The sequence below is a fragment of the Hoplias malabaricus genome, chromosome Y (genome assembly GCF_029633855.1).
Source record: "Hoplias malabaricus isolate fHopMal1 chromosome Y, fHopMal1.hap1, whole genome shotgun sequence".
Taxonomy (NCBI): domain Eukaryota; kingdom Metazoa; phylum Chordata; class Actinopteri; order Characiformes; family Erythrinidae; genus Hoplias; species Hoplias malabaricus.
The window spans coordinates 17632129-17654489 of record NC_089820.1 but is presented as its reverse complement, the minus strand read 5'-3'; the positions used below and the strand labels follow the sequence as shown (position 1 = coordinate 17654489).

Genomic DNA, 22361 nt, shown 5'->3' with positions numbered 1-22361 from the left:
AATTATTGATATAGTAGGTATGTGTTGTTCATGCTGATATTTCTTTGTCTTGCACCTAGTTAAAATGATGGACAGGTGAAATACTGCTTATGGCTTGAAGTTTGTTTATAATTTACAGAAGAAATATGTATACAGTCGTCCCACAGCAATGGCATGCACACAACTGCAGGTCTGTGTACATGCCATGAGAGGCCTTCGGGCATGCTACTATATACAGCTGAGAGTAAATGATGTTCAGTGTGTGTGTTGCAGCTCTGAGATTGCAGCTGAAATATGCAGTGGGCTGGTCATGGCTAGCAACAGTCTGTTTATAGAATCCACCAACCAAAATCTAAAGGTCTCACCAGGGGGAGATTCCAGTTGTCTAAACCCTGACCCTGTGTGTGTGTGTGTATGTGTGTGTGTATGCGTCTTTATCTCTCTCTCTCTCTCTCTCTCACTCACACACACACACACACACACACACACAGAACCTAAATCTCCTAGTGTGCGATTCTCACCAGCAGTCTGACAGTTCACGCCAGGTCAAAACATGGCTAACTACTTAGCTTTCCAACAAAAGTGCTGCTATTCTTATAAGACAGAGATACTATGTTACAATAGTACACCAGACACGTAGTCCTAGCCAGTGCTAATTCAGAGGCTTGATACACACAATTTTATTAGAGAGCAGTGGCAGTGTTCATTGCCCTCGAGTGGGAGGAACACATGTGGTGGCAGGTTGCCTGGGCAAGCCGTGTGTTGAGGGGTGGGGGGGTTAGGCTGGACAGACACAGAGGGACAGCTGGTCTTTCAGCGGTAGTAAATCATACAGACGCAGCTCTCGGTACACCCCCAAATCTCTCTCTCTCTCTCTCTCACTCACTCACTCACTCACTCACTCACTCACTCATATCCGAGAGAGAACGAAAAAAAAGAGAGGGAGAAAAAGCCCCTTCTAGTTCAATGGCCCAAAAAACAAAGCCAAGCATTGCTAACAGCCAGGCGGGAAGGAGAACAAACAGACAGCTGCCTTAATCTGGGACTGAAAAATGAAAACAAGAAAACACAGTAACAATATCATGTGAACGTGGAAAGAAATCTAGTAACAGTTAGCTTACTATCAGAAGGGGTATGATATCACAGCCATAACAGAAGTGACACGTAATGGCTTTTTACTACTGCATACATGTTTAGGTTTAGCCTTACCAAATACATAGCTTTCATGTTTTTGCTAATCCCAGTCAGTGCAGTATCAGTTTCTATATTATATAAATGTCTTATTATGTTGTCACTGTCCAATTAAAAATAATTTCTCCCAAAATAGCAACTTTACAAGAGAAGGGGAAACCTTCTTAAATTTCAATGGAAGTCCACAAAAATGGAGATGCATGTTTTTTAATTGTAAAGTGACAATATGAAATGATATAGGATATTTTTTAAAGTAGTCCAATGTTGCTGCATTCCTAATGACCCTAGATACTGTCAGGTAAGTTAACAATGCACGATCAATAATCGAAACTGACTAAAGAAACAGCTGCAATGCTTTCATCTAGAATGATTCTACACGCCATCATTATCTCCAAAATGTGCTCCCTAGGACCTAAAAGTAATTGTTTCCCCCCTTTCTTATAGTCCACTCTGGGTATACTGACCAAAAAAACAGCAATAAATAACCAGGGCAGGAACACATTCATCCCACTTTTCTTTCCCCCCGCTCGCTGGCTCTCCTCCACATGGAGGTCACTTTTATTTGACCCCTCAACTGCCTACAATTTCCTCCCTAAGTCACCAGCAATGCTCCCTCAAAGACAAATAGCTTGTTATAAATACCCCACGCATCCACAGCCCGTGGGAGTCACCTATCGACTCCGGCAAGCACAGTGGAATTAATTTTCTGGTGACTACACTAGACTAGCTCTTAATGATTACGCTGCGTTTATTAAAGGATGGTTCTACAGGCAGCAGGGGAGTGCCGCTTCAGGAGCAGGGGTTGTGTGACGGAAAGATAAGGACGTGGCTGGACGCCATCAGGATTCAAAAACGCCTGGCCTGGAAGGGCAGCGGGCCTTGGACCCACTTAAAAGGGGCCTTCCTTATCACACCTTGCACACACTTAAATGGATTTCAAATTTGGCTCCTGTTGATGAGGACGTACATGAACATGTAGAAAAAAAAAAAGACCCCTCTTGACAGCTACTGAAGTTGACGATGGGGATATATAGGGGAAAAAAGAGCAGCCCATACAGCTCAGTGCAAGACAGACAAATGCAGGCTCTATATTTCTTTAGCTGTGATTACTGTTGACTCTATATCACAGGCCGCCAAGGTGTGGACGCGCAAGCCAGGCGAAAATATGATACATGTGTCAGGCGGACTGGGCCATGGCAGTAGATCACTCCTGTGAGCTATGCATTGCAGAATGAAGGCCAGACTTTTGGCGGGTGACTGAACACAAGCTTGTGTACACACACTCTCATACACAGAGTACAGAGGCTGTTAGTCTGAGTGATGAGGCTCTGTAGAAGTGTGTGTGTTTGTGTTTGTGTCAGCATGGTTTTTCAGATGTGTGTGGATGTTGAGGCGCTGTGTGTGATACATATTGAACAGAGTGAGAGGCAAGTATCACAAGGGCTTTAACCTCTGGCAGATCTGGCAGGGTCTAGTGTTCTGGCAGAAACCTCAAACATAGGAAAACACCCATCCCCCATCAACTCCATCCCAGGTTATCACTCAAACATCCACAGCAGTAAACATATCACTACTTATCAAAGCAAATCAAATATTTACATATTGTTATGGGTGAATTAGTTGAACACTTTGAATTTAAGAGCATCACCAAATACGCCCTCAGTGTCTCTCATTCGTCTTCTTGCAAGAAAATGACTGTAAACAATTAAACCTAAGCATCTGCGTGGATCCTATCAGAGACAGACTGGCAGAGATGGGGAGGGGCTTATGTTAGACATGCACCCATTCTGAAATCACTGAGATTTTTTATTAACTAGTTATAAATTGTGATTTTTTTAGAGTTTATTTTGCTACAGAGAACTGATCATTTTTAAATATATCAACTTCAATTTATCAGAGAGAAATCAATCTAGAATATAATTTAGAGCTCTGCTGAATCATTTTAAACACAATATCAAAAATTGACCATGTTTTTGCGTACATTAATATGCTCACATGTAATATATCTTTAAAATCATAACTGAAGAATGCCTTAAATAACAGGCTCTAAAAAAATGGACAGCAAAATTGACTAGCATGCCTAGTACTACAAAGCTTTTTGACAGTTTTTTTTTTCTTGTTCAAAAGAGAATCTTTCTAATGAGAAGCCAAACACAGATGTGAGCGTTGAGAAAATAATCACGCTCAACTGGGCAAAATCAGTGGAATAATTTGACATACAGCAGTGTTGTCTGATACTGACGGCGGGTTCTCCAAAAAATATTTTTCAGTGCACAAAGGATTGGCGGCGAAGTCAAGTCCTTCCCTTAATTACCTGCTATTGTATCACACGTCTCCTGCCCATCCCCCGCCACAGTGGGGTCCCATTTTAACCAGGCTCCCCATATGCCCAGGCTCACTTGTTGGCCTTTCCTCTTTGCCACCATCTGGCATATTAGTTCAGCCAAAATGAAAAAAAAGAGAGAGAGAGAGAGAGAGAGAGAGAGAGAAAACAGGGACAGAGAGAGAGAGAGATAGAGAGAGAGAGACAGACAGACACAATAAGACAGAGAGGTAGCCCATCTGCTCCCTGCCAGACTCCCCAATCATTACTGCACAAAAGCAACGTTTAACCCAACACACAAATCCTCTTCTTAAACCTGTTTCTGTCCACTGACTTTGCCCTGGGTATAGGATGCCCTTTGTGCTGATATCTACCACTAACCATTTAAAACTCAAACCTTAGCTGAATGCTTCAGCCGGAAATGCTAACACAACACACAATACATTACGATATACGGAGGTTACCGGAAGACAACGTAATATTTACATAAAGCTAAATGACCTCTTCTAGCTTCTGTTTACTAGAATATACCCCTAGAATGTGAAGTCCCTTTCAGGCATGCATGGTAACCCAGAACTTTTCTGGAGCTGTGTGTATGAATGCTAATATTCAAATCAGTTGTACTGGACTATACCCGGACTTTATCGTGCCAGCCCCCAGCAAAAAGTCTGGGTAATGTCCCAGTGAGCCCATGTGTGAATAGAATAGGTCATTTTCTGAAGCATTCACAGATAATTCATGACATGCCTCCTGCATGCACTGCACAGGCCGTGGAACAGTTCCTGTCGTGATAACACGTCTGACGCAGAAAATCTCCAGCTGTACGCTATGTGTTGATGAGCATCTCCGGAAATTATCCAGTTCATATGGGAACACGGCTTTAGGTTCAGAAGTATTTCTCTAGAATTTCCCCACATCAAATTTACAAAATGTACAGTTTCCCAGTAAAAAAGGTTAAAATGGAACGGGTTTGTCTTTGTTTTGTTTTTGACAGTGAATGACTGTCATGTATCAAAATGAACAACATTCGGGCTTTGAGACATTTGAGATATTACTGCTTTTAGTAATTTAAGGTAATCTAACTAGAGTGTAAGCTTCCATTATTCATACAAAACTTAAGAAGTAAAATGCACTTTAGCTTCAGCTCAAAAAAAGCCACAATTAATAATCTTGCATCAACAAATAAGCAGCATCTCCACCATCACACCTGTCTCAGCCAAGCCTCTCCTCACTCCATCCTCATTCTCCTTAAGCTTCCTCCCTTCTTTCTGCCATCGTTCCCTCACCTCTCAGTCTCCCCTCAAACGCCCCTCATTCTCCCCTGACAGACACACACCACCGAGCACAGGCAGTCCGGCGGAAAAGGCTGACAATCAAAGCACTGTCGTCAAACACGGAGCAGTGCTGGGGCAAAGATCTCCCCTGTCTGCCTTTCACAGCACACACACACACACACACACACACACACACACATCGATCTGGTTTCTATCCGCCTTGTCATCGCAATGAACCCTCTACAGTGTTAAACCACAGGGGTGATACTGGAGACAAATACAGGATACACTTCAAGACTAGTGAGTCTCAATGGACATCCACATACATTTTTTATTAACCTGATCTGTGAGTCTAAATCTAAACAGGTATTTTAAATTATTGCTTTAAAACAATTGTCATTTTAGTATTCTACAAGCCCAAATGAGTTTTTCAAAACTCATCACTCCTAAAGAGACAGGGGCATCATAGGTGACGGCTGAATATTTCACTTCAGCTTTTGGAGTAAGGAAAAAAAAAAACACACCATTTGTAAAAGGCTGTGGACGGCTAATGGAAACGACAAACAGAGCACACCCCGACCTCTGCATATTCAGACTGTCTAATTGCACATCCAGGCGCAGGGCTTTTCACAAAGCCGGAGAAGAGAGTGGAGCTCTATTCCTGGCCGTGTGGTCACAGGGCACCATTGTGTGGGCGAGGAACATTTCTGTCACATTACACTCGTTTTCCAACCCGCAACACTCACAAAACTGCTTCTGCAAGGGACTCTGTTAATCCCACCCTAAAAAGACCAAACTCCCAAGATAATTCATTAAAAGTGTCCAGTTTTGATGAAAGAGCTGTGGGCCGAGTGCTGGTGGGCAACAGCACTGATACAATTCAGTATCACACTACACAATATCAAACGCAACTTACATTTTCATTAACAACTAGAGAGGAACAATGAGAGAAATCATGTATTTTTCTGCATGACATTTGTTTAAAAAGAATATCAGTATCCGTGTTTAACAAAAGTATTTAGATTTGACAGATATTTCCAGTTGATAAGAGATGGGATTTTAATTGCACTGTGAAAGAACAGAATGTTTAGTGAATGCTGGACAGATATCCAAATAAATAAATCCTGTTATTGTAACCTATAACCCCAAATATGCAATTTAACAGATACATCAAAATATCAGAAATTGATGACGGCACACAGTGTGTATACCGGTCTATTTGGTATATTGTCCAGCTCTAGCTGGAGTTGTGATTTCATTAGCAAGGGGAGGAAAAGGGGGCTGTTCCAGGGAGCAGCTGTCACGGGCTGAGCAGGCTGAGGTAAGCCCTATTCTCAGCGAGCCCTGACTGGTTTCAATTACGCACTAACCCCTGACCCCACGCAGCTTGTAACTGAGAGATGAGAGGAGGTGGCAAGCCTGACGCTTCAAGCCCCTAAAAAACTGAAAAGACCAGCATCGGGCTCACTTTCAGATGAAGAGTAATGCTGCACTGTCTTCTAGCAGAGCAAATGGGGTTTCATCTGTGCTGTGGGAGTGGGGTCTTGTGTTTGTGTTTGTGTGTGTGTGTGTGTGTGTGTGTGTGTGCGTGCATGTGCGTGTGTGTGTGGTGGGAGGGGAGTGGTGGGGCTTGGCTTTTCTTTACCCCTTTTAGAGCACTTTTCTATAGACACGGCCATCCTTTAGAGGGTGGCGTGGGGCCACCTCCTCTGTTCCTCCTTCTGCCCTTTTTGACCTTTTGTCTGTGGTCAATGTGGAGATTGCCAGAAAGGGACAGCTGCACTTCAGGCTTCCCGCCTCCAGCCCCTGTTGATCCTCGAGTTTTTCTCCCTCTTATTCTTTTTACCCCTTCTCTACGCCTTGGTCACTCTTGCTCCCACCCCTCTGCATTTATCAGATGCTCTAAAAGGAAAAACTGACCCCCTAGGCTTCGTTGATGGCTAAATTGTGACGGTCTACCACTAAAGAGATGTGCAAATATCTGTCAGTTCCATAATTATCTTTTATTTCTCTATCTACTTCATTCTGTAGCTTTATCACTGCACACAATGTAGCCAGAGATTTATTGTTGAAGAAATATCATAAAAGAACCATTTCAATTTATGGCAAGAAAGCTTGAAAAAATATTAATGCATAAATATGTATTTAATGCATATTTTTGTGTGTGAGCAGAAAAGGCATTTGTAGAAACAATGTAATGTCTGAGGGCATTTCTGTGCCAGAGATTTCTCAGTGTTAAATAAAAAAAAAAAAAAAGGGGGGGGGGGGCAATCAAATTTCAGCTTGTGGTACGCTCACTGAAAGATGCTGATGCTGGCAGTTTAGCTTTGATTTGGTAAGCATGCATTTTCTCCCTAATTATGGTCAAATTACAGGCTCCGGCTGTGGGAGCATCAGTCACTCCTCCCCTTCTCTCCCAGAATTCTCCATTCTTGCCGTTTTACTGCAGTGAAGTTGGCAAAGAAGAGCCAGAAATGGCAACAAAATGAACGTTTTGGAAAATTGTAGTAGCATTCTATGGTGCACTAAATTGGACTTTTGGTTACAAACAAAACCGTAGTAATCTAAAGTTATCTTGGTGCCACATACCAATTACTGCCACATAAAATATTGACCTTATCTAAATCATACCATGATTCAAAGCAATTATACTGAAACCAAACAATGACTTTGGAAGAATTATAGGACATGGAATATAAATTAAGGCTATCTGGAGCTAATGTACCCTTGTGTATTAACCGATGTCAAAAAACCTGGCCTAGAGTGCAAGACTAAAGGAAGTTGCAATCTACTGCCATATTTTATAAAATAACATTTCAGGACATCATGAATATTTCAAAAGGCCAAAATTTCGTGAAAAAAGCCTAAGCGCACCAAGACACTTGATCCACATGTAAGTCGATGAACTCGTTGAGTCTAAATGCCACAAAAGGTTAATGGCAGACTTGCATTGCACCACAGCATGCCCTGGACACCCTTCATTTGACATGCAGCCGGCTGAACAGTTACAGACAGAACTGACAGCCAGCAGAATACAATTGTCTCGCCTTGGCAACGCGCCACACGTTCTAGCATTCAGTAATGAGTTCAACCACAGCAGAGGGCCAGATACAAAGAAGGCAGGTAGAACAAGAGGTAAAGGCAGCACTTTGCAATCAGTGAGAAGAAAAATAGAAGAATGAAACTGCACAAAAGAATTCAGTGTAAAGCTTTTAGTGCTACAGACATTCACAACCCGAGTACAAGCTTTAGATTATATCTGTAATGCTTATGGAATTATAACTGTAGCAATATGATAGAAAACAAGGGCAGAACAATACAGTACAATATTAGAATTGTTTAATGTGCTTCCTCTGGAATAGAACTGATTCTATTCAACTAGAAGCCAATTGGTAGGTTGCGATATACATGCAGCCAACATGTTTGTTCACAAAATCAAATTCATTCATTCATTCATTGTCTGTAACCGCTTATCCAGTTCAGGGTCATGGTGGGTCCGGAGCCTACCCCGAAATCACTGGGCGCAAGGCAGGAACACACCCTGGAGTGGGCGCCAGTCCTTCACAGGGCGACACACACGCATACGTTCCCTCACACACTCGCACCTATGGGCACTTTTGAGTAGACAATCCACGTACCAACGTGTGTTTTTGGACCATGGTAGGAAACCCATGCTGACACAGGGAGAACACAACTCCTCACAGACAGTCAACTGGAGCGGGAATTGAAGCCACAACTTCCAGGTCCCTGGACCTGTGTGACTGCAATACTACCTGCTCTGACACCGTACTGCCCTTCAATATCATATTGTGAATCATATATGGTAACATCCCTAATACTTCGTGTGATGTATATTCCTGCCCTTGTTGCCAGAGACACTCACCCTCTTTCTTGGAGGTCCCCTCTCTTCCTCCTTTGACCCTTTATTGTTCTTGGCATGTTTTGTGGTCTTCTGTTCCCCAGGCTGTTTGATGGTGATGCGGATCTCCGGGGGACAGATGTAGTTCTCCAGGCTCTTGGGCGGCTTCTTGGCACGCTTGGTGGTTTGGATCTTCAGTTTTAAGCTGCCCTCCGAGAAGCTGGCCTCTTTGATGGAGAATTCCTGCTCCTCCAGCCCGTCTGGCTGCACCCATTTCTCACTGTCAGCATTGGAGGTGACATCCACATCCTTCCCCAAGCCCAGGTCTTCATCCTCCTCATGCTCCTGCTGCTCTCCACTCAGGCCCAGGCCCTTCACAGGGCCCGCTAGAAGGCCCACCTCAGTGAGATCAGCCTGGTTGATGGTGGTCACAGTGGAGTAGAACTCCTCGTTGCCCTTGGGCCGTGTGGGGCGTGTTAGGTCCCTTTGCTCCATCAATGATCCCAAGGCTCAGGTTCAACACACAGGAACCAGGTCAGGGGGGATGAGAGACGCCGATCACAGTGAATCGTGTTCAGTCAGAGAGGAGTGAAATGGCTCTTGACTCTATTGCTTCCTGAATCGCACAAATCTCGGAAAGGTACAGATTTCCTGGAGTGAAACTGTTAAACAGAGAAGTGAGAGAGAGAGAGAGAGAGAGAGAGAGAGAGAGAGAGAGAGAGAGAGAGACTATCATTACAAATCAGTCAAATCATCATTTACAATTTTTAAACACTGAAAAAACAGTAAAAAAATACACATCATAGAGAATGTAATTTGAACGCAAATGAATTAATTACAAAATATCAATCAATCATTTATCAAATGACATAAAACAAACATATAATAATGTGTAATTGCATTAACACCTCATGAAGGTCTCATGGTTATAAATTATTTTAACAGTAACAATGTGTTAGCCTGCATTACTATCTAAAACATCCTTCTGGATTGTAGCAGTAAGAAAGGCTCCTTTGCTGGTCATTTTATCTATCAAGCAATATCAGTTAACTAAACAAGACAAATGCCCTTTCATTTAACTCCTGATCAATCAGAACAGCAGTTCAAGCCTCTACCTATGTCGAGAGTGATTGGAATGGTCACACCATTTACTCCGAGCTAACTCACAGACACCTTAATTACATCACTGACCAGCTCATTTGCTTTGGTGGTCAGTTGAGTAACCCCAGTCCTGGTGTGAAAATGAACAAATGAGGCCTCTGGCCCCATGATAAACACTTCTCAGACATCAGACAGACCTCAACCTGTGCAGTCAGAGACCTGGAAAAGCCCAATTAGGCTTGAACACAACACCTCTACTGCCGGCTGCTTAGCATCAAAAGGGAAGCATGAATGACCTCAGCTCAGTTCCTTTGGTCCAATTATAAAATGAGTGAAGGGAGGGATACAAAGAGGCATGAACTGCTGAGGGAATGGAACACGGTTTAGAGAAACGACATAGAATGTAACGTAAATAGCAACATTTAGGAATATTGTGTGTTTCACTACTGGTTAAAATTATTTTATTTTGACAAGAACACTGTTTGTGTGATTTCAAAAAATTGAGTGTATAGTTTGGTGAAATTGACTTTTTCAGCATGGTGACAGCCTATTGTATTCTGCAGGTATAAAAACTGTATAAACAATGTAAAGCTGTGTGCTTTGAAGTGTGGATGTAGTAATGTCAATGTACATTTGCATGTAGATGCTACCGTCAATGTTAAATTTGGTTTGGTGGCTCACAGCATGCAACTGTTTATAACCGACTGTCATGATAGATTTTATGCAAATTATCTTGTGCCCTTTTGGACACATATGTCATACCTTTTACTTCCTTCTGTCTGTAACCTTAAGTTGAAATGATCTTAAAGAACTGGGTAAAGCCAAGCCTCCATCTTCAAAAATTCTGAGCTAAACAAACAACAAATCATCCAACACACATTTTGCTAGCTGCAAGTACACAACACAGCAGTTAGTCAAATCCAAACAGCGTAATTCCAGTGATGTTGGCTTAAAATCCCCATCTCCTAACATCTGAGCAAAGTGCTCTCAGGTAACTCCCTGAGCGGCGACCATGTTGTGTCAGTATTGATGTGTATTGACTGAGGACTGGGGAGTTTACTCCTCTCGCTGGCAAAGCTCAATCTTTCATCCTGCTTAACTGCGGCTGGCCGGGTGTCAGACAGCTCTTGGTGTCCTTTCCCTTTCGCCTGCCCGACAGGTGACAGATGAGAGGCTACTGAAAACAACGGCCATCACACAAGTGCATGGATCTGAGCTAGACTAAACATCTTCATCTATCCATCATATGGTGACAGTCATAATAGCATAATGCTCATTCCATTCCATGATGATTCAAACACTGCCATTCATAAATCCTCCATGAAACCCCTTTCGTTTATGCTGTGATGCATCATTAGGAGTCTATTATTCTGGAGGGTTTCCTGTGGAGGCCTGGGTGTTCTGAAAGGTTTTGGACATCAAGAACCCCATTTAGGCAATTAGTGGCCTCCATGTGAAGCTCTTCAGTCACAACAAAAAAGCTAGTGACAGTGACTGGTTGAAGAATTTTACTTACCTAGCTTACTAATGTGTGTGCACAAAGGTAAACTGCCATTATTCTACATCCATGCAGACTCACGTGTCTACTATACACACACACACACACACACACACCAAAGAACGCCTCACTACTATCTGGACGAATATGATACTCATAGGCCATTGCTGATATATGTTTATGTACATGTACATATTTGCCAATTCTCATGAATGAATATTTAAAGGACATGAGATGGGACTACATCTACCTTAAATAGCATTTCATGCACTAAAAGTTAAAACTGCAAACATTTTGGCGTTTAGCCTAAACATTCTCCCAGTCCATAGTACAATACAGGCATTACAGGTATTGGTGTTTATTCTAAGCTTCTGCCCAGTGCTGATAAATATTTAGCAATTATCATCAGATGTCTATATGATTTCGATATTGTTGTGCATCCTCCCTAATCCTTGTCCTTTCTTTAAACTTGGAAATTAAGCATCTCTTAGAATCCATCTCTTACAAACCACAATATCAATCACAAGTTTATGTAACAGTAACCCCAGTCTGAACTTGCAGGCTTAGCCAACTTCAAGCTAATTGTGTAAGACCACAGTCTGCTCATAAACCAGTTTATTATTTTCACAAATATGCCCGAGGCGGATCCTGGGCTTTCCTGCTAAACTGCATGAAAGAGTTTTGTGTCAGCAGCATAGCCTCTGGCAGCCTCAAAAGGGAACATATTCAGACGTTTGTCCTTGAGGGCCTTTATGCGTTGATCTGCTATGGCCTCTTTTGGGCGCATCTCAATTAGGACGATCACAGCTTTGTGTAGCAATTATCTGAACGTACATTCAGTGCGCCAAAAAAAAAAAAAAAAAAAAAAAAAACAGCCCTTAATTGCCACAATCATGACGTAATGGTTTAACTATGCAATGCAAGCTTTGTGCTTTAGTAGGTTGCACAAAATATGGAGAAGCTTAACGAGTGTGGAAAACACAAAGAGTAACATTTCAGCAAGAGTACACAATTGGGAAAGCTCAGACAATAACATGACCTAAAATATCTCATCCATGCTCCTGCCATATCTCTATGAAGCCTAGGATGATACTTAATATTACCGTAAAACTACTCCACAAAATCAGAGACTATTCCATTTCTATTCAAAACCGTTGTTCAATATTCCACAAGTTTCTGATAAGATATAAGATTGACCATTGTATAAAGAAGGAGGAAATTCAAAAGAAAAAACAGGAATTAACAAAACAGACATCCAAAGTTAAAGATTAAATGGGACTCAATCTGATAGTACAACACTACATAGAGCTTTCATCTTTGATAAAGCAGAGAATATCAAGCTCCACTCTTGATTCAGTTCTAAAGGAAAGAGTTTTCTGTCCATCAATCCACTGTAAAAAGAAAACACTGTACTAGACCTAGCTATTATTAAAGCTGTTTGAGAGGACTTGGATAGTGAGGAGAGGTAGAAAACCAACTTTTACAATATTTGCAGATTTCGGAAGAAACACACAGCATTTTTCCCAAAGAGAATGGGGCTGTAAACAAGGCAAAAACTGAACATTTAATATAATGAAGTCCTACTTGTGGACCCAACTTTCACACATGACAACACTTTGTAAACAGTACCTATAGGTAATTTTGGCTCATGTGTAAACAATAATTGTAACCACATCACATGATATGTAAATAAAGATTTGGGCGATTAGGTATACAGACTAGCAGTGGTCTCTCCTCCCTGGGTTTGGGTGTAACACACACTGAGAGTGTGAAAAGATTCCACCCAGTAACACAGCCCCTTTTAAGGCAATGCACAGTGCACACTGAGGCACACACAAAAAAAGAAAAAAGAAACAACCAGGCCGAACAGACACATGTTCACACTTTGCTCCAGTGCAGTTATAAACACTAATGAAACTTTCAATCTTCAAAAGTTTTTTGAAGCTGTGCAGCATAGAAAAGAAAGTACCTATCTTACCATTGTGTACTAATGTTTAGTACAGTACTTCTACATGCAGTACATTATGGGCACAAAGCAAATGAATCTCCAAACAACACATTTCCATGCATATTGTTGGCTGTGAACTGGACATGCAGAGGATATAAAAATATTCACAACAGAAAACAAAACAGGAAGCTGTCTTACAACCAAGAAGCCACAATTGAATTCAATACTTGTCTCATTAGATTCTATTCATTGAGAGTAGCGTCAATGGGACCCCAGTGGAAGGCTTGTCAATTACAAGCCCAATAATATATTCAGAAGCTCTTTAGATGAGAACTTTCTGGAAGGAGCCTGCCAAGAGAATAGCCAGCTCACCCCCTGGGTGGAAGGGGAAGTGACTGCATACCCCCCCTCACTAGCGATCCGCCTCTCCAAAGTGGCAGGGTTGACAGCTCTCTCAGAGAAGCCAAACAAATGCCTGGAAGTCCTCCACTAAATACTCAATTCATCTCCCAAGCCACAGTTGTTCAAGACAGTCCTCCATGGCCATAAATTCAATGCACTACAGATGCAAAACTGTGAGCTTAGGCCAGCTAAATACAGTACACAATACATCAGAGGTCAAAAAAGAACATATAATCCACTGCTGCTTGGATGACGTTGGTTGGTTTAGACATGAATACCACATAACAACAGAACTGTCCATGATTATATTCCCTTCGTATTTTGTGCTTGGATATGACAAGGCAGAACAGCAGACACACACAAGGGCATGACCTAGAGTCTAGTCTTGGACAGCCCACAACAGACCAAAAGCAAAAAAACTAATGACATGCCCTGCTCAACTAAGCTAACTCAGCAAACACATCTGTTGCCAAATTCAAAAATAGCCACTAGGTCTAAATCGCCTTGAAGCTTTAAGGTCCTCCAATGCTGTTCACAAACAATTGGCCAATGCCATTCAGTTTATGCTGTCAAACATACAAATTGTACATGCCATGGGACAACAGTAAGCCAGCTAATAAACCCCAAAACAGGTTTCTCAAGGCCATTCCTCGGAATGGAAATATAAATAACACCTTTGTCCGATCAATGTCCCTGCTTAGCATAACCGTCTAGTTATCCTGTAACAAGCCCAATGCTGCAAAACTATATGCATTTCTTACTATATGAATTTTGATGCCACTTGTTTTCTCCTTTGGATTTCAATGCAGTGTTTGTGCAGTGTCATTTAATAGGCAGGTTCTTATTCCCCTGCCTTGTTTAGTTTTCTTTTAAAGCAGTAACTAATACAAAACTGTCAAGCTTGATTATTCTTATCTGAGGAGAGACAGGAATTTCAAGCACAGAGTGGAAAACAAAATGGCTGGAGTAAAAAAAAAAAGAGAGAGAGAGAGATTGTCTTCCTCCTCCTCCTCTGTGTCTTGCTGCCAAAAGGTGTTCTTGCTCTGATACTCCGTTTGGAACGACTGCCAAAAATGAGATTTGTCCTTGGATATCTTCCCCTCTTCCTTTGTCTCCTGTCAGGACTTGGCTGTCCTCCAGCAAAACTAGCCCCAGCCAGGAACAGAGGGAGATCTATTCACACACATAAACATCACTTTGGATTTGTGCTTTAGTCAAATAGCACTGTATTCTTTCTGTGGAAATCAAATATACTATATCTGAACGTAATATGGTTTTTAGCTTCATTTTGCTGGGCAAGATTATAGTAATAAATATATCTATTCTGTCTGATCATGACTATCTGACTTGTGGCTTTGAGGCTTTCACTGAATAATCTCCATGAAATGTTGAGAAGCCCTATGTGGCTTTTTTTACATACAGTCTGGACTACATATATAAACCACATCATCTCTGCATACGCCAAACTGTGAATGCGCATGTCAACACATCTGGAAAAATCTCTGCTACAAAAACGCTTTACAGAAATAGGAGGGTGGCCATCACTGTCACTAATGGCCCCAGCATCGTCCCAGTGCTGGCAAACCTGATGTAAGTCAGAAAGTCCAGTTGTCATGGCAACTAAAGTTATGAGAAACAATGTAAGTCATTTTTATGCATGCCTCAGTCCTGCCCTGGGCTAATACATACCATTAGTCTCCTTTTTCCAAGACTATAACAACTGCTTATGACTGTTATCCAAATAAACAGTTCTTATCAATTTGATATAATCAAGAGCCAGGTGTTTTGGGACATTTCTTTCTCTGACTGACAATATCTTTAATTATATTTTTATAAAATCACTAATGACCCTTTTGTTAAAGGGCAAAGTAAAATAAAAAACAGGATCCCAACCTGCACATGATTCAGTAATCACAACACAAATAATTTTCTCTTAGTGGACCGATACAGTAAAATGTGTTTAATACTTTTTTCAATCATAGTTATATTTCCAGTGGAAGCCTGAGTTTGACTGGTGATATTGGGTATATTCAGAACAATAAAAGTGATGACTATAATCATGTTTGGAAGGCAGGGGTAATAATGAGGCAATGGATTATTGATTGGTGATTGTGGCTTGCAAACTTTGTTGTTGCACCTATTTTAGTTGCCAACATTATTAGAATGTCAATTTTCACACTCTTTGTGATGCATACAGTCATGGTTTTGCAATGAAGGGTCCATAATGTCCTTTTTTTCCCTCAGTTTTTTACTGGTGTAGGTAATCATCACCTGTTGCCTTTATAATCCTTCAGCTTAACTTGCCACAGAACACTATGCAAATGGAATATAAATTTACATTTCTAAAAAAAACCCTACATCAGAAACCCAGGGTACATTAAAATGACCTTGTAACCTAAAGGCTTTCAATCAAGTTGCACATACAAGCATCGAGCTCTGTCAATAATCAAAGACCAGAGAACCAGCCAGGTCATCACCTAAGCACCACCTTCTTTACATTTTGCAGGATTTTAGCAAAAAAAAAACTGAGAAGAGAGGATGCCTTACCACAATTTATGCAGAATGCCAAAACAGCATTGGTACTAATAGTAGTACAGAGTAACGATTTGTTAGTATGGTGTGTACAATATATTAATACATGAATGCCCAAGTAATGCAAAATTTATACTATGTAATACACAGCATTACATTACAGATGATGTGCTCTCATGATATTAGCCTCCTTAATTTAAGAAATGTGAACATCCAAAATTTAATGAAGCTTCATCTCAGTATTCCTTCATGTCTCATAGATGATAATGAAGGAAGATTGAAATTAGGCTACTCTCCCACGCAGCTTCTCTACATTTCAGACAAAACAAGACTGTCCCAAGGGTGAGGAGGCTGTAGAGGTGAAGCCCACACTGTTTGGCTCGTAGTGGAAATGGCTTGGTTTGGCGTTGGCTGGCCGTCTACTCTCCTCAGCGAAGCAAAGCAAAAAGACAAATTACTGAGAGAGGAACCTCCACCCAGTCTCTGGATCACCTGAAACCTGCCCCAAAGCCCTGTCTTTCTTTTGGAGGCTGATGCAAAATAACTTTTCCCATATGAGAGGAGCTACAGACAATTCTCAATTTACCATTCCACCTTAAGCTGAGACATCAGAATGCAACTGCTGAACATTTTAAGGTGAAACAGAAAATTGCAATATGAAGCAAGTTTCAGTTTTCTCAGCATCCCTCCACAGCTAGCTGCTTTTCCACTATCAAAACACATATTGTGCACTCCACCTTTCCTTTTAATCTTTTGATGTAAATGGCTTATTTAATGCAGTTTTCTACTTAATAACATTAGGATTAAAGATCTGATTGTTATTTGACCTGCTATGTTCATTACTACAAATAGCAATAGTAACCTTAAAGGACCTATATTAAAGACAATTAGGCCCTTGCTTAAATATGTTAAAAATGTAACACTGTTACATTTTCCAAATATCACATTCTCAGTCCATATATGGAAACAAAGCTGCAAGGAGGGTTCATTTTGATTTCTGTTTGTGAGGTCACAACAACATATTTAAGTAATCTCTAATGCTGCATGTAAATTACAAAACAGTGAGATGGTTTTAATGTTCTGAAACAGGGCACCAGCCAGCCAGACTGTTAAAATGTGCCACCATGTGTTATGCTATTTGAACCACATGCAAAAATCTGAGATGATGGAAAATTTTGATTTTTTTTTTTTACTTTAGTTCACAGTTCATATTTACTTCACATTTATAAAGAGGTAATTACCTCTTTTGCTCACATGTGGTTCATCTGAGCACAGGACAAGCCTTGTACTCTATTTGGACACCTAAACATGCTACCAACATGCCTACAAGGTGGTCACCAGTCACAAAGTGTTTCACTGTAATGTAAATACAGTATTAAGCAGCTTAGCCCCGCCCACTCACCCTGAAGTTATAAGAAGTGTTTCCCTTCTGACTGCTTTTTGAATGAGGCACAATACAGGGCAGCCAATCAGAACAGAGGTCATTTAAAAGCAGTCTTGAAAACACAGGTTTGATCATTTATAGGGATAAAGACGTTGAAAATTGCCATTTCATCGTTGGCCTAACAGGTTTGGTGTAGTTTGTACACAAAATGTCCCTAAGTGAACAACTGGAAGAACGTTCAAATGCAAGAAAATGGAGGACATACACCCCTTGAAATATGAAATAACGTTAATGTGATTTGGTTGTTTAGATTAAAAAGCACTGCTGTGGTGTGCATATAACATTAAAACTCACCCATTTCCGAAGCTGCTGTTCACGTAGTTAAAAGCAAATCCATCCAGTGACATGAATACGATCTCAGGCAGGACCGACGGCAACTTTACAATCCGTCAAACTGAACGATGCATTAAAAACCCAAAAATGACTATCTTTATCGGCGTAAAATGGCGTCAACCGAAATTTCCGATGAGGTTAAAGAGGGAAAAGAGCCAAAGAGTCGATGAGCGGCCGGTAAGAGGACAGAACAACACTAAATCGTAACGTAATCGTTACACAAGGAAATATTTATGGTTAATGTCAAACAGAAACTGTGGTCTTTGCTTTAGAAGCTTGTCTATCAAGCTTAGCTATAGAAAAGCCCGCCGTCTCGCTACTCACAGAACTGCATTGCTTCTCTCTCAAATCCCAGACTTGTGTGTGCGTGTGTGTGTGTGTGAGAGAGAGAGAGAGAGAGAGAGAGAGAGAGAGAGAGAGAGAGAGAGAGAGAGAGAGAGAGAGAGAGGAGGGGGTCAGTCAAACCTCTACCACTGCGGAGAAAGAAAACACGCACACTACAATCCTCAATATCCCTAGTCCCACTTGTTTAGCCTAGCACCCTATTCGCACCAAAAAGATCAGCCTAAAATATCTTCCTATATTCCCCTTTTTAGAGTTGAGTTCAGTCTCAATTTCCCTACAAAATATCGCGTCTTGTATTTACTCTTTGCTCCCGTCTGTTTCGGGTTTGGTGAAGGGTGTTTAGTTGTTTTATCCTGTTAATCTCTATAGATAACGATCTCTCCCAGAAAGGTACACTCAGCTCGAATGGATTGCTCTGTGATTTTTTTTCTCCCACCCGTATTCCGACATGCCCCACCTTTTCAGCTCCTATTGGCTATTGTCTTGCATTGATTGATTGATTGGCTCATAATTTGGAATCTACAGCAGCCCGCCTCAGAAGAACCAATCGCTGCGAAGGACGGCGATCGTGAGTTGAGATTCTAGCCAATCACAGCGCAGAAAGGCGGGCTTTTATTGAAACGGGTGCGATATCTCTCAAAGCTCAGTGTTGCCCTCTACACATCAACACTAGTGTAGCTACAAACACATCATTTAGCAGCTACAGCATTACTGCTAATTACAATGTGAGGATTCCTGTCGCTAATAAATGAAAGATTTCCTTATAAAATATGCGGTTTTTTTTCCATCTCATAATATGGAAAAACTGGGAACAAAACTGTCAAAGTGTATATTGACCTTTATTTTGCTCAGGTTTTTAATGCTGTTACATAAACGGCAAACGTATTTTAAGATGTATTGAATTACATTAAAGATGGATTTCACAGATTCCTCCCATTTTCAAAATTACTTGGCTGAGATATCAAACATTTCAGAGCAATTTGATGTGAGGCACAGATGGGCTGCCATCACATTATCCAGGTGGATGCTGCACACTGGTGTCGATCGACATCCCAAAAATGGGTCTAGGGAAAACTCTATACTAATATAACTATAATTCATCATTAATTGTGAAGTTTAGAATTTTTATTTGCATGCTTGGATGATGGTGATGGGAATTTCAAAAGTTTTGATGTCTCTAAAAGCTATCAGAGGAAGTTACATGTAATGATTAGGATCATGTCTCATGTGAGAGACATCGTTTCATGTATTTTGTGTTTTTTAAGGTTTCGGGGGAAAAAATGAAAAACTATTCACAATGAGGCATTGAGCCAATGTCAGTGCCAAATGACACACAAAAAACAGCTATTTCTTCAAATTTACATTTTTATGATTTCTGTCACTAAGTCATAAATATCCTTGCTGCACTTCATATCAGAACAACTCTAAATATGATATAATACACTTACTTATCAGATTTCTCTGTAACTTTGCATGCATCTGAAGGCAGATCCATATATAGTCATACACTCATAGAACACCACAAACATTCACATATCCTTTTACACACCTTATGGAAACAATGATACACTGAAAATCATTTCATATTCATACTCTAGTGCTATATATGATGATATACACTATGTGTGCATGTTGCATCACACACGTCTCCACATAACTGTCTAAATATCTTGCACCCTAGATTAAATGGCAGAGATAGATAGATAGATAGATAGATAGATAGATAGATAGATAGATAGATAGATAGATAGATAGAGAGAGAGAGAGAGAGAGAGAGAGAAAGAGAAATAGAATACACTATACAATTAAGAATGACACTCTCAATGCTCCATTATTTCAGGCATTTACTTTAATACTTTACAACTCCATTAGGTGGTTGTTCATAACATTTTATTGCTTCTTGCCTCAGTATTTCAATTTCTGCCATTATTGCACCAGGTAGGAGTGTCAAAGACATGTGTAACAGCGTCAGTAGAGGAGGCTCCTCCAGAAATGATTTAAGGACAGAGCAGGCCTGCTAGATCCATAGTTACATTTGTCTACATATGGAAAATCCAGACTGTACTTCAAAAGCACAAAGTGATATCTAATATAAAGGCATTGTGACCAGTGGAAAGTACTTATATATAATAGAATATTAGAGGACCTATAACGTTTTAGTATTTGAATATTTTTCCCCCCTGAAGATTAATTTCCTGTATCCAAGTAGCAAAACAATCATAACAGATTCAACATGACCATTCCACCAAATCCTATTTGTTAGTATTAAAAAATCTGTGTGCCACTGAACCATTAAGGCTGATATTATGTTTGGACGGGGAAGTGAACAGTTTTAAAACTTTTCTTGCTGTGTGAACTGTTTTTATATATATGTACGGGCCTCATAATGTCAGCACATATGCATTCACATCTATCACAGCTTCGTTTAATGTTTTATTTTCCCCATATTTCATGATCTTCCCTGTCAATAATTTTGTTTACCATTAGCTTATGAAATAAGTCACTGACAGTGAAGCTATTGCATTGTGCCTACAAGCGCACTTTCAGACACTTAACAAGAGCAACAGAGGTTCAGGAGAAAAGAATGGATGCCGACTGGGTAATTAATTTTTCTCTAGCCTCTGTTTTCATCTCAGTCTACACAGTTCACCTCCCTTACCCCATAGATTGGATGTGGGCTTATATGTGAGGCTGGTATTGATTGAGAGGGGTTTTTGTAATGATACACTGAGACCTCTTCAATATAGAGGTCAGCTGCTGTTCCCTTGACAGCCAATCAATGTGTTGACTGCGTTAGTAAATAATCCTCATAGGTCAACCCAGAAAATCACCCAGACTGGCAACGATGCAAAGAGGTCTACTGATTTTTTTCCTCTGCAAATGTTGCCATGGATACTGCATGCAAGGACTTCAGAGACCCCAGTGGTCTACATACACTATACATTTTTAATTTTCTCAACACAGAGAACCAAGATGTTTCAGCCCATTGTATGCAGAACAACTACACTTTTTTCCCTTGAACTCTGCCGATGATAAATGAATTATATACAAAAGCTGCAGCATCCCCAGTTAGGCCACTTTTCAGGTTCTGTAACAGTGCTGTGAGCCTCAAAGGAATCAGCTTGTTCCTTAATCTGAAGTGTGAAATACCCACAGTGAGTGCACACCGAACAGGGACCAGATGAATACTGTGCTAGCATTTATTTAAATGCAATAACTGTCAAGACTAGTGGTGTTAGGAATATTCCCACAGCAGCTACATTCAACAAAGTGCTGCTTTGTATTTACATGATTCAAATTCATCAAGCATTCGCAACAATAACCTTTTTTTAATGAGAATTGATATAAAATATCTACATGTGCATTTTAAATGTACAGCCAAATCTCCACTTTTTTGTCTATTTTTGGTGTACTAAAGTAAACAACAGGAGCATACATTTTGTTCTGGGGCACACAGAATTTAGAGGAGCACAGCTGCACTGTACCCACATGTCCTCTGACATACACACAGTGTACACAGAAAATGAGAGAGAACTATTTACCATGACTTGGTTCCTCCAGCTGTCAAAAAATCACATGTTGGTAAGAATATTGGCTATACAAAATTGTCCACAGACTTGAGTGTGTTAGTGACTGGGTGAATGAGTGATGGCTTGTATGGGATTGGTGCGCTGTCTAGAGTGTGTTCTTGTCTGTAACCGTTTATCCAGTTCAAGGTTTCTGTGGTTCTGGAGCCTAACCAGAATCAATGGGTGCAATGTGGGAATATACCCTGGAGGGGGCACCAGTCCTTTGCAGGGCAACACACACTCACACATTCACTCAAACACACATGCCTATGGACACTTTTCGCCAATCCACCTACCAAGGTGTGTTTTTCGAGCTTGGGAGGAAACCGGGGCACCTGGAGGAAACCCATGCTGACTCAGGGAGAACACACAGACAGTCATCCGGTGCGGGCCTTGAACCCACCCGTGTGACAGCGAGACTACCTGCTGTGCGATCGTGCTGCTCCCGTGTGTTCACATCTGTTGCTCAGTGATGCTGGTTGAGCTTTAGACCCATCACGATTATGATCAGAATTAAGTGGTTACAGAAGATGAATGTAGGAATGGCTTAATTAATTTTGTAT

The 22361-nt window shown here is 40.9% G+C and overlaps 1 protein-coding gene across 1 annotated transcript in view; it reads right to left on the bottom strand.

Moving 5' to 3' along the window:
- LOC136678856 (SET-binding protein-like) overlaps positions 1-18324 on the bottom strand; it is a 51343-nt gene extending 33019 nt beyond the window's left edge. Inside the window, exons 1-2 of the mRNA XM_066657021.1 lie at positions 17846-18324; positions 8651-9288 (exon numbers count right to left, since the gene is read on the bottom strand). Of these exons, the coding sequence (XP_066513118.1) occupies positions 8651-9121 (471 nt within the window). The 5' untranslated portion in view covers positions 9122-9288; positions 17846-18324. The remainder of the gene's footprint in view (positions 1-8650; positions 9289-17845) is intronic.
- Positions 18325-22361: the final 4037 nt, after the last annotated feature.